The sequence below is a fragment of the Triturus cristatus genome, chromosome 4_2 (assembly GCF_964204655.1).
Source record: "Triturus cristatus chromosome 4_2, aTriCri1.1, whole genome shotgun sequence".
Taxonomy (NCBI): Eukaryota; Metazoa; Chordata; class Amphibia; order Caudata; family Salamandridae; genus Triturus; species Triturus cristatus.
This window is the reverse complement of record NC_140586.1, coordinates 154,273,077-154,286,487: the sequence shown is the minus strand read 5'-3', so window position 1 is coordinate 154,286,487 and position 13,411 is coordinate 154,273,077. Positions and strand designations below refer to the sequence as shown.

General features: G+C 44.8%; 1 protein-coding gene across 3 annotated transcripts in view; it reads right to left on the bottom strand.

The window, feature by feature from the left end:
* The window catches only part of ASIC1 (acid sensing ion channel subunit 1), a 590,058-nt gene that overhangs the window by 13,386 nt on the left and 563,261 nt on the right, over positions 1 to 13,411 (bottom strand). For all 3 annotated transcript variants that reach the window (XM_085600875.1, XM_085600877.1, XM_085600876.1), the window contains 4 exons: positions 12,536 to 12,689; positions 10,852 to 10,943; positions 5,030 to 5,109; positions 1,856 to 1,960 (listed from right to left, as the gene is read on the bottom strand). In XM_085600875.1, coding sequence (XP_085457001.1) covers positions 1,856 to 1,960; positions 5,030 to 5,109; positions 10,852 to 10,943; positions 12,536 to 12,689 — 431 coding nt within the window. The remainder of the gene's footprint in view (positions 1 to 1,855; positions 1,961 to 5,029; positions 5,110 to 10,851; positions 10,944 to 12,535; positions 12,690 to 13,411) is intronic.

Here is a 13,411-nt window from a genome sequence, read left to right as displayed (position 1 = left end):
GGAGCCTGCTGGCCTTGTCGATATGGGTGGTACTGGCAAGGGTGAAATCCCCTACTGTTACCACCGGAGGGACAAAAGGAGAAATGCTGGTGGCACGGGGCTGCAGCCAATCCTAAGGAGTGGGCCATGACCCTACTGTCCTTGAAGTGCTCCAGCACTGCATTTGCTTCATCATCAACCAGGCAGGAGCCATTGAAGGACATGTCCATAAGGCTTGGTTGGCCATCTCCCAAAAAGTCAGTCAACCTCAGTCAAGCATGTCATCTGAGAGTCACTGCAGAACCCAATGCCCTGCCAATGGTGTTAGTGGTGGCCACTCCAAACCATATTGTGAATTTTTCTGCATTCCAGCCATCAGTGATGGCTTGGCTAAGAGTCGCTTGGGCTTTTTCAGGGACTATAAGGGGGCACTTGCGCCAAAGGATACTACAACGTGTGTGAGCAGGGGCCCATAAGACAAATGGCATTGACCGACCAAAGTTGGTGGAGAAAAACATCTTTTTTTTTCAAATGTATCCAGTCTCCTGGACTCTCTGTCCTGTGTGACAGTGTAAAAACCATTGGATTGACCCTCACTGAGGAGGCTTGTACAACTAAACTCTCTGGAGTGGATACTGGGTCAAGAATATGAACTCACCTGGAACTGGGCGATGCAGTAGGTCATTTAACGGTTTACTGGAATCCCTGAACACAGCTTGGATCAGGTCCCCATTAGGACATCTGTAAGGGCCTCATTAAAAGGATGCATGGGTTCTGAGCTTGTGTGTCTCAGCTGAAGGACCTCTATCAATAAGTTAATTTACACTTCCACCACTGGAAGCTGGTGGTCAATGGTGTCATACCCCCGTATGATCACCATCGCAAAAGATGCACGCTCTTCTGTAGTAGACCCAGGAGGAGTAACTAAACCAGTGTGAGGAAAGTCGTCTAGCCCACTGTCATTGCCCAACTCCTCATACCGGTTCCCTTCAAGGAAACCCTGGGCAATATCATTGGCGGGGTCAAAGACCCTGTACTCTTTCTTGGAGCCATTGCCCGACCCAATGGAACAAGAAGGCCAAGTGGGGATCAGTCATGAATATCTGTCTGTGGCATTCCCCACAAGGTTTGAAACCCATAGGTTTCTGAGGGGACATAATTCCATGCACACTGGAACTGGTAGAAAAAGAGTTCGACAAAAGTCGAGAAAACGTTGTCCAAAGAACAACTGAGATATCTCTCCAGATCTGTAACTGTTGGCGCGGAAAGAAAAGAACTGATGTCAGAATGCCTGGGTGGCACCAATATAGGCACTGTGCACTTCACATCTGACATGGATGACGACGACATGGAGCCTACGCACCATTTTCCGGCACAGAGGTACTACTCAAAATTTCTGAATCCGGTCTGATGCCTACGGAATATTCCAAGGTAAGGAATCTGCAGGAAGAAGTCTCTTTCAGAACTGTACACCAGTCCTGAATGTGCAAGGAGAGAGTAGGATGGGTGTCCATCCATAAATGTGGGATGCAAGACTAAAGAGTGCATGGTTCCAGATGAGTGCAAATGAAGACAGAAGAGTGTGTAAAATCCAAAGGTATGTAAGGACATCTAAGGAGAACATCCCATTCCTGACTGTGCAAGAGGAGGCTAAAGAGCCTGCAACAGCAATGGGTGACTAAGGGGAGGCAAAATATTACATAGGTGTGCAAAAGATTTCTAAAGAGAGAATTCATCCACACAATACAGTCTCTAGAATAAGGAGCTACACCCTCCCCCATGGCTGCTATCTCCGCTAAGGGAAATGGGGGTGCCCAAGACTACACTTGTGGATCACCATGTGGATTTGTTTGGAGCACGTGCTGGATGACCTTACGTGGCGTTTCACGTCATCCATGCTGAGAGTCACTCCCTGGTCATTGTTGTTACGTTTCTGGTCCTTTGGACACTTGGTTCTCCGGCACATCTTGTATTTCAACACCTAAAGGGGGCACAAAAGAACATATTTAGGTCTTTGAGATGCCCTAGTGGTCAACCCATCTGCTGCAGCGCAACCCTCAGCGCCCTCGACAAACAGATCCTTGTTGTCTCTACACTACTGATTTTTCCTAGATTTTCATAGCAATATCAAATGGTTTCTACAGGATGTAAATGTGGTATGCAGAGTTTTGGACATTGTAAGTATGCATCCTGTGGAAAAGCAACAGATGTTCTACTTGTTAAATTAAACAGGAACTAAAGCCCCAGATAACATTATATGCCATTAACAGTCATACCTCTTGCTGAGCAGTGTTGGTAGAGGATGATGTCTGGTGTGTAGGAAATGACCATCTTTTGCCCTAACTGTTGTTGCTGGCTTTAGAACTCTGTGCACTTTACCCCTGCTAACCAGTAGAAAAAGAAACTTGGGCTCCTCCTTTAGACATGGTTGAATTGGCATATTTAACTCACTTATACGTCCCAAGTAAATGGTACAATGTATGCCCACACCTGTAAGATAAATGTCACTAGTGGTCTGCAGCACCTATTGTGACATCCACTACAGTGGCAGCGCAAACGTCTTCAGTCCTACCAGTGTAGCCTCACTGTTGCTGTGTGAGGCTACACTGGTAATTCAACCTGTCAAAATAAAACATTTTGACAGGTAAAAATCTTTTAAGTATTAATAAGTCACCCCTAAGTAGGCATTGCAGTCCAGGAGGCAGGGTGCGTGGTATTTAATAGCAGGCCAAGAAGAAATAAAAAATGTACAGGTCCTTACAGTGACTAGTGCCCAAAAGCTATTTGTACTGTGGCAGGCCTAGCTGTCCTGTGTAGAAAACCAAAATATAGATTGAAATCCTAATAGAGAATCAGAATACAGATTAAAATCCTAATACTGTATCTAGGAATGGGACTAGCTAGGAAAATAATTAAACAACAATTGTAATAGTTCTTAAAATCCAATTCAATGGTGAAGTCAGATTTTTAATAAATATTAAGGAAAAGTAACTGTTATAAAGTTACCTTTACCATGCCTGAAGTTCTTTGTGACTAATTTGCATTGGCTCTCTAGCTTCCTCCAGTCAGTAATTAGCTCTCAATAGGTGTGGAATTCCCTCAAGAACCAAACAACAGGTTAACCTGTATCTTGGGACTTGGGCCAGCTAGAAAATAAATTAAACAACTATTATGAATAGTTATTAAAATCCAATTTAATGGTGAAGTCGATTTTTGTAATAAATATCATGGAAATATAACTTTTAAAAAGTTACCTTTTCCCTACCTGAAGTTCCTGGATCCTAATTTGCACTGGCTGTCTAGCTTCTCCAAGTCCGTAATTAGTCTTGAATAGGTGTGAAATGCCCCGAGATGCAGACAATAGGCTGGCCTGAATGGGCAAAGATGACTCTTCTGGATATGCAGGGTGGGGGATGTAGCCATCCTTTTAGACACTACAGTGGCAAATCCTGCTTGTGTGTCAAAACCTGCTTGGCCACACTGTGGGGGCCACATATAACACTTTGGGCAGACTAGAAAGGGGAGAGTACTGGATGCCAGAACAAATCTTGTGGATCCACTCTCTGGTTGCTGAAGGACTCTGTATTTATCCATCCAGCCTACTGTCTCTGGGTTTGTTATGGGTATAGTACCTGCTCCAACCTATATTTTAGTGTCAGATGTGGGAAGGCACTAGGATTACCATAGTACATTCCACACACATAGCCCCAGCCCTAAGAACCCAAGTTTAGTGAGGGACAAAGACTTTAGCCATCTTGAAAATGCCTAAAGTGGATGGGATTAACCCGAAAACATTTACACCACTAGTTAGAGCATGCCAAGGAGTCATTCCCACCCACTAGCTCATGCCAGACAGAGATGTGTCCCCTTAGGACATTCACCTCAGAATAGTTCCTGGGCCTGTGGAAGATCAGAAGTGAACTGGATCTGCTGTCTGTGACCTGAGAGGAGCCCTGAAGGACTGGACCTGCTTCCTCTTGTATACAGGACAAAGAAGTGGACTCTAAAGGTCATAAGGCTGACCTTTGTTTAAGCTACAGGAATACAACATGCAGCAAAATACCTTTTCCTGAAAGCACCCAGCTGACCAATTGCAACAGTAACCAGCCTGGACTCGGCTGTTGGCCTCTGCCTGACAACTTATGAGTCTCTTAGTGTCTCTTCTGAGGTCCGGGGGGGGGGGGGGGGGGGAGAGGGTGGTAGGAAGTGTACTCCTGTGACTTGAAGGACCAAGTTAGAAGGTGAAATCTTTGACCATGATAAATCTCACTGGTGTATCCGACCATGCTCCATCACGATCAGCCTCAAATTGCACCTAAGTCCTGGTTTCCCGCGACCATTGACTATCATTGTGCTTTTTTGCTGCTATTTCTACCTAAAATTGTAGCATTTCATATCTCCAGTTTCCCTGGTGTCATTTTGTTTATAAATTTGTTTTGGATTTTTATTGTTTTGCATTTTGAATTTATTACTGTTTTAGTCCTGCATAATTACTTTACACATTGTGCTAATTTAAGCCTGTCTGCTCCGTGCCATTGCTACCAGAGGGTTGAGCTCAGGTTAATTTATTGACTGTGAATGTTCATTAAGGGAGGTAGTTACCCACGCCAAATAATAATCCAATTTCTGGTGTTTATGGTGTGCAATTCTGTTGAGGTCACTGGAAGGGAACAATTTTTTGCAATGTAGGCAAGGTTTGAGGGTGGCTGAGCAGATTGAAGTGAAAATGTAGCATTTAGCATGCTGCGATGGTGAAAATAATTCCAAGGCAGGTGTTGAGATGTATAAACCAGGTCAAGAGGCCACTGGAATATACTCCATCGGTGTTCATTGGGCGTTCAATGCCCATAAGCATGCAAGTAGACCCAGTAGACACCATTTGTAACCAGTCAATGGAATTTCGAACTGCTTCCTTTCATTGGCACTACAATCTTTCCCTAGGACTCATACCCGAGTGTCCCTCCCCACACCATCCTAAGAGAAGTGGACATTTTTTCATTCGAGTTTTAGCATCAATCCGTAATCCAGCGAAGTGCGCAGGTGATGTTACCTCATACATGTAGTCAAAAAGCTCCAGCACTGTCAGGATACTGGCTCCAATGAACAGCCCCATCTGGCCGCCGATGTCACCTGCAGAAGAAGAGAGGAACCGTTGTAACGGGGATGACTGACCTTTTTACTTTAAACCAGGGGCGGCTCCTCTGTTGGAGTGGAGGAGCGTCGCTCCACTTAAATGTCCCCAAAAGCCCCTCAAGATCAAAATAAAATAGTAATTCATTACCATTTTATTTTTTATCGTTCTGTCCTGAACTGAACATCAAGACGGAGCGGGGCCTGCTGAGTGACAGCAGGGAGGAGTGGTGGTGGGCAGAGGGCACTTTGCGCTGTTTAAAGTGCGCATGTCCGTTTGGCCGTCTGTCTTGGGACGGCCACCCAGACATGCGCAATTTAAACCTCTCAGAGTAAGTGCAGGCCTCTAGTGCGCTGTGGAGCGCCGATTGAGGCTGCTTCCTCCAATCAGGGCGCTGCTATCATGCTGCGTGTGAGCAGCATCAGGACTGGGCAAGGGAGATTGCTCGTGCCCGCAGCCCCGCACTCCTGAAAGAAGAGTTCGGGAGCATAGGACGTGCAATGGAAGTGCTTTTCTTTGTTTTTAAATGTAATTGCTGGTGTCTGCCCACCCCAACCCCCGCTGCCTCCCTGTGCCTCCCTTTCCTCGTAGATGCCAGCTGCCACTGCTACTGAGGCACCTTTTTCTTCAGTTTCTGTGCCCTCCAGTTCTCGATTTATGTTTCCTGGTTGTTGATTTAAAATTTCTTAACACTATGTACTTTTGAACACTGAAAACTATTTTATTTCATGGTACTGTAGGTAAGGGTGCAGTACCAGAATAATGTAGTCAGAATATCATCTGACATAAATATTGTGTTTTTAATATAATCTATAAAATTATTGCCCCATTGGAATTAATAATAGAAAATGTACACCCAAGGGATGTTTTGTAAAAGATATATAGGAAATTAGTGTTGGACATTATTTTTGTACATGATATTCTGACATACAACCGCAGGTAAAAAGAAGACATTTTGATCCTTAGACAGAATCACTTAGCAATTTCCCTGGCTAAATTCTCCTGAATGAAAGTAGAAAACACCTTTCTGTTACAGGGAGGTTAACTGAAACCCCTGGCCAGTGTTCCTTCCAGTCTGACGTGTGTGTGTTGTGATCCAGAAGTGTACTGGAAGGCGCTGCCACACAGGAGTTTCAGGGCGCGTGCTCTGGGAGGGCGATGGTCAGGAATTCTTAAAATAGCTCTGGACTGGAAAGAGTTAACACCTATTTCCCTCTGGGGCGTTATAAATGGGGAAAACAGCAAATGCCACGACCGCCGAACAACGGGTTGCCTTTGCAACGCGGGCGGAACAAGTAATGCGTCTGAACCACGCATTCCATTTACAATACAAGTTGTTACAAAGACTCGCGTTAGGTAGAGCAGCCTTGGACTTTAACCCCTTGGCTGTGGCAGGAATTCCGCCGCAGCGCTGGGGGGGGGGGGTTTGGGGGCAGCGCGGTGGCACTGTGCTCATGACGGAGCCACTCCATCAGGAGTCACGGTTGAGCTGTGCTCATGACGGAGTGGTTCCGTCACGACTCCGCCCACTGCGCTAATCGCCCGCACAGGCGGGGAATTAGCGCCGCGTGGGCGGAGCGGCGGCCAACGGCCGCAGCATGACGGAACCACTCCGTCATGAGCACAGCGCAACCGTGGCTCTTGACGGAGTGGTTCCGTCATGAGCGTGGAAGGGGTTAACGGCCAACGCTTTCCCTACCGTTGCGGGGACTGGAGTTGGTATGGTAAATTATATTATTCCAAAGTCCAGTGTCCCCCTAAGGCAAGCCGTTGTAAGGACCTGCGTTGTAAATGGAATGCGTGGTTCAGACGCATTCATTGTTCCACCCACGTTGTTAAGGAACGCGTGCGTGGCAAAGGAAAGCGTGGTTGTGTCATACAACCTATAAATGGCCACCTTACCTTACTCTGTCATGATTCTGGTGTATCTGGATTACTAGGAGAGCTCAGTGGGGGCTAGCTGTCCATAGTACAGCTGGTGCGGTGCCACCAGGGTCCCATTGTACACGATGACCAGATTTAGAACTCAAAAAGCCAACATGGACTACAGGCCTAAAAGTAAAGCTACAGTTCGGTGAGGAGCCCCATGCACAGAATGACTGAACATCTCGAATCAAGGTAGAAAAGGGATATTAAGAAAATTACAACTTTCACACACAGTATGAGCCCTGTCAAAACACACGGCGCCACCGTGCGCCACACGATATTGGCAATCTTCACACGGTCACCCGGTGGGCAGCTGATTCAGGTGGTGGATCAAAGGTGGGCTGGAAACCCCTGCATATAGAGGGTTTCCAGCTCGTGTTTGGAGCCTCTGCACAGTTGATGTTCATTATGGTTTGTGAAACCAACCCAGGAAATCGGTTGCAGAATGAATAGCTTTTATTTATTATTTATTTTGGAAGGGTTTTGTGTGTGGGGGGTAGCACAAAGCCCTGCTCACTAAGTCCACGCCCCCTCCTCTTACACAATGAACAATGTTTAGAATTTGACTGTTCTGCAGTAGGGTTCACTGGTGTTACTTATATTGCTTTATTATGAGTTCTACTAACCAGGTCTATGTGGCTTAATCTGAAGTATTGTGTCCCCTTGGTATTTGTCGACTCTTTCAAAACCAGGCCATAGCATAGTTAAGTAAATTATACCGGGACGGGCCATGAAAAAAAATGGTCTGTCCCAACAAATCCGGGAGGCCTGGTTACCCTACCTCTGTACCTTAGTTACGGCTTCATTTTAATACTTATCTGGTCTGGAGGGGCATTTTCCTGTTTTTTGCATTAGTGTTCATGGCACCCCTACTACACATCTGGAGCTGCCACTTTTATGAGGGTAAATGGGTGCGTGTTTTACGGTTCTGGAAGTGCTTGGTGTGGTGCCTGAAAAATCATTTTGTAACATCCCTGATATTCTTTTTTACTACATACATACAGCTTCTGTTTGCTTTAAAAATTATTTAGGAATTTAGGGATTTCAAATTATTTTTTGCACTTTTCCAATACGAATTATAATGGTTTCCTGAATTTTTTATACCTGTTGTGGCATGAAAACACAACCCATACCCGTAAACTGCAGGTCAAGTGGCAACCCTGTACTCCTTGGTGAGAGCGTGGGCCCAGCCCTACAAACACTGTGCTTAAAGATGCTTTTTTATGCAGTGCACACCCACCCCAGCCTGGCGGGAGAACTGCCCCATGGATTTATCATTTAAGAGCTTTCAGTTATTTCTCTGCACTGTATTCTGGCCTCCATTTTGGAAGAAAAAGTCCCCCTACTCTTGTACAAAATGGAGGTCAGACTGGCCGTTGGCCTGGGCCAGATCCTTGTGACGCTGTGTTTTTTGTCTTGCTCCCAGGATAGCTGCATATCCTTACCTTTTCCTGCCAACAGGTAGAGCTCCTATGACCAGTCGCGACTGACCTCTTAATTCTAAAATGTTCTGATTTGGAGCCTATGAAAGTCTGCATTGAAGATAGTTTTTGGAGATCTGGGATCTACATCTTTCTTTGTTTCAACTAGATTAGAGTTAGATGAAAATATGGGCATTGTTCCTCTCTCCTTAAAAAATAATAGGATTGTTGAACCCTGTGCAATTCTGTTTAAAAGACTGACGAGCTGTCATTATACTATCCCAATTTAAATTCTGTTTCGTCCTGATGAAGGAGGTAGTTAAATGTGGAGTCTCGCCACCGAAATGTATGTCGATGCTGTTTAACGTGCCCAATGTGGTTGACCATACAAGGAGGAAATAATATGTTGTGTCTCCTTGACACTTGGACTTGGGGTCTACAGCAGAATCCTTGTTTTTAATCCGATGGGACTTTATAGGTGTCTTGAGTAATTTTGTGATGGTGATTGAGGGATTATTTAATTATGTTCAGTTTAAAAAATATTTTTTTTCTGTATTTGATTAAAAAAACAATTTAAATAGTGAGGCGCACGTTCAATAATGAATTGTTTACGAATAAAGGTATACATATAATAACAATGTTTTGAAATGTAATTCTTCTGTAGGGGCTTAGAAGAGGTATGTGTGTCTGACGCAGGCAGGCCGTTGGTGCAGTTACTGGAACGAGAATGCTCAAAGTCAGACGAGACTTTCTGGCCTTGACTATCCACTCTATGCTCTAGCGATGAGAAGTGGGCCCAGGGAGCATCTGTTTTCTTCACCTATGAGACCCCTCTTATATGAGCCCTCTTATCACAAATTTACCCAGCTACCCCCGTGCCTATAATGCAGAAAGTATGGGCAGCACCAGCTGCACCATGGGTTACCTGCTCCTGAGGAAGCTAGTTCTGGAAAGGGGTTGATGATGGGGGGGAGGGGGGGGGGGTGCTGGAGTATATGGGAACATTATTGACTGCGCATGCCAGCTAGCTGGGCATAGCAAGAGAATCATATGCATGCGAATCAGGGTGATGACCCTTCCCTGGCACCCTCTGCTCTCCCATCACTCCCTCCTACAAATAGGGTGTGAGTCATCCGAGCAGCCCCGCCCCAATCAGTCCCACTCTGCTCCCGGCCTTAGGACGCCCTGCAAATGATCAGAGAGCAACTGTAGGTCGAGGGAAAACATCACCACCATTCAAGACGATTAAAAACAAATTTAATTGCATATGCTAATAAAACACATTTGCATTTTCTAATTAGGATATTCAAATTCAGTGGAGTGCTCTTCCTGTCACGTAGAATGGAGATCAGGGGGGACTGGGCTGCCTGCTATGGGAAGCGTCAATTTCTCAAACTGGGGAAAGCAGGCCGGAAAGAACCGGTTGATGGAGAGGCCCGGGGGCCAATGAGGGGACACTGCTGGAGCAGCCACAATGCCATGCTTTCTATAATGCAAGGACTTTATTGGACACCTGACTTAAGATGCAATGTTTTATCTAATGCAACATTTTTATCAGGCTACTAGCCTTTAAAGGGATGTTTCCTGGGGAAACTAACATAAAAAATATTACGTTTTCTAGAACGGCTAACCTACAATGCAGTGTTTTCTGGAGCACCTAGCCATTGGTCCAGTGTGTTCTGGAGCACCAACCCATGTGATATTCGCGGAGGCACTCAACCTAAAATACAGTTTTCTGAAGCACCTAACCATCAGCGGGTTGTTATCAAACGATGCAATATTTTCTGAGACACAGAAGGAAAAATACAATATTTTCTCGATCACCTATCCAAGTGTTTCTGGGGCAAGTATCCCATAATACAACTTTTCTGGCTCACTGACCTACAAGTTCATATTTTCTGGAGCTTCTTCTAACCCATAAAGAAATGTTGTCTGGAAGACCTAACCTCCAACACAACGCTCTTCTGGAGCTTCCACCCTGGAATGCAATATCTGTCTTGAGCACCAGGGGTTCAGAGTTCCTGATTGACCCATAATGCAGTATTGATGATCTGTGCTGGTGTACCGTGTTCCTGTGACCTCGCTTGACCTCTTCGATATAGAATCTCTGGGGCCACTAATTCTTTTTTTTTGTAGTGTCTTGTATTATGAAGCATGTTTGTGCACTCAATGGCACTGTGTCCCCGGAGAAGCTCCTGATGCAGTGTTTCAGTTTTCCCTTGTTTGGAACTGTTTCGACGGGCTCAATGCTACGCGTCTTTTGAGACTTTTACACTGGAACATTTATATCATCTTTTATTATGAAGCGCGTTTGTTGCTTCCTATGCACACTGTCCAAGCTCAACCCTTGGTTAATGCTAGGTGGGAACCAATTGTCTACAGCAATTCACTTACCCAGAAGCCCCGCTACCTCATAGGCCTTCTTCTGCTCGATTGTCTCATAGTTGAGGGCTTCGAAGAAAATATCCAAAACCAGGATGTTCTCACTGTGCGAGAGGCCAGGAAAGAAAAAACAAAACACCCATAAGTGCGCTCTTACTTAAGCCGTCTTCACATACACGCTTCCATTGGCTGCACCACCACACACACAAACACAAACCTCTCCAACTCATCCACTCATGTGTTCTCTCTCTGTCTACACCTACAAGCTCTGTTAAGTCCTCGCTTCCGGTGCAACTGCCCCTAGAGTTTATCTAGATTGTCCTAGGCGGTTTGTTTCTAGTTTAAAGTGAAGATATAACTAGTTTTTATGACTAGTCGCCTCATTTAAGACCCATGGGTTGGTTAATGCACAGTCTTTGCTCCTTGTTCTAAATTTTGAAGGCTGAATGGGGAATGGTATGCACTTCCGGTTTTTACCAGTTGGTAAAGCTTTATCTTTTCACCCTTTCTGGCCCCATGAAAAACCCTCCTGGTAACGTGGAAGAATCTGCACTGAGGATTCCAGATCAAGCACATTTTACAGTGAGTTCCTCAACTGAAATTGGCGCAAACGTAGATTGCATCATTTTGAGGTTTTGTGGGAACACGCACCTCTGTCTTTCATGAAACCCTCAGATTTGTTAGCAGATTATAGGTTTTGTGGAAGGTTCATATTTGTCATGACATATCTGACATCAATACACTAGTCACGCCGCCTCTGTCGATTCATAAAATCCGCCCTCCCGCTCAAGGGCCAAGAGATGATATTATACCAAAATACCATAACCAAAATATCGTCTGGCTGAAATATTGAGTCCTAAAGGTTGTCCACAAAATTATCGCCCCCTTTAGGAGTTATTAATAGGAAATCTACACCCAATGGGGTGATATTTTGTAGATGAAATTGGGACACAAAACTTCTATCAAGTGATATTTTTGCTAATGCTATTCTTACATATCCGTGTAGATGAGGTCTGCCAGTTTTGGGGCTCTTGACGGTTGAGTAGTCGACTTGCATAAGGAACCTATGCTGTGGCTTACATGCTTCTATCTGCCCCGTCTCACCCCCCCATCTTTTCTACACCCTTCTCACTTACATAGATGGCTTTACTGCCACCTTTTCAGGGGCTTACCAAGCCTGTTCTTTGCACTGCGCCTAAGCTCCTTCAACACCCTTCTTCGTTGTTTATACCTCTGCGCGTACGTTCTCCCTGTACCCTGTGCACCACTATGCAGGCTTGTTATCTGCTAGCTCTTCCATCCCTGTGAACTTCTCCAGCGATCTTTTCTCACATGCATAAAGAGTACCTATGGTTTAAGCTTATGGTTTAAAGGCTAGCGTGCTTTGGACTACATACGTCTGGTCCACTACGCCCTTCTCTCTTAGCTGCTACCTCAATGTGAAGTTTGAAAATGGCTGCTGAATTTGGGATTAGAATTAAATCCTGGCTGCACATTCTATACTTCTAAGCACAGCGTAGCTTCTCTTGGGCAGCGCTCTGACACCATTCTGGGCCTGGCCCGTGCTATACAAAACTGTATAAGTTAATAAAATAATGAATCCCGCAAGTAAGGATGTGATGGTCCATGAAGAGAGAGGCTGGACGTCCATCCACTGTGCAGAAGAAACTAGACCGCTTCTAAGAGCCACACTTACGCAATATACTGTTCGGACTTGTTGTATTTTTTGGCCAGGTACTTGGCGGAGGCCTTGCTAGGGATCTTCACCATCGACAGCTCCTTCCCATACCGCGTCATGTTGCAAGGCGTCTCGCACACACAGTACGAGTTGTCCCTTTCCACCAGGAAATCTGTAAAACAAGAAGTATAGGAGCATCCTAATGCATGTGGTCGGGAAAAAGCCTTTACAACTCATCAATTTCAATGCCCTTACCACGCATATGCCTTTACAACGAAATGGTAAGCTAAATACACAGTAAGTGTGTGTCTATCTATCTATCTATCTATCTATCTATCTATCTATCTATCTATCTATCTATCTATCTATCTATCTATCTATCTATCTATCTATCCCTCTATCTATATGATTAAAGTGTGTTTTAGTGGTAAGGGGTGGGTAAGGGTATAGGGTAGTAATGATGATTATGTACTTTAGAGGTAGGTATGGGAATTGAGCCCCCCCCCCCATAAAAAGGTTTATTATAAATATATATATATTTTTTATATATATATTTGTATATATTTTATATATTTATTTTTTTTCACACACATTTATATGGGTTTCACTTACCTTGGATGTATGACGTAACAACGCGAGTCATTACAACGCGTGCAGTTACATCGCGGTCGTTACAACGACTGCGATGTTACTACGCTATGCCATTACAACGCAAGTCTTTACATCGGCTTGCGCTAGATGGCGTGCTAACATTAGAAAAGCGTAATTTACTATTCCAACTCCAGTCTACTTAACAGTAGGGAAGGTGTTGGGATAGTAAACTACACTATTTGTAATGTTAGCACGCCATCTAGCGCAAGTCGATGTAAAGACTTGCGTTGTAATGGCATCGCG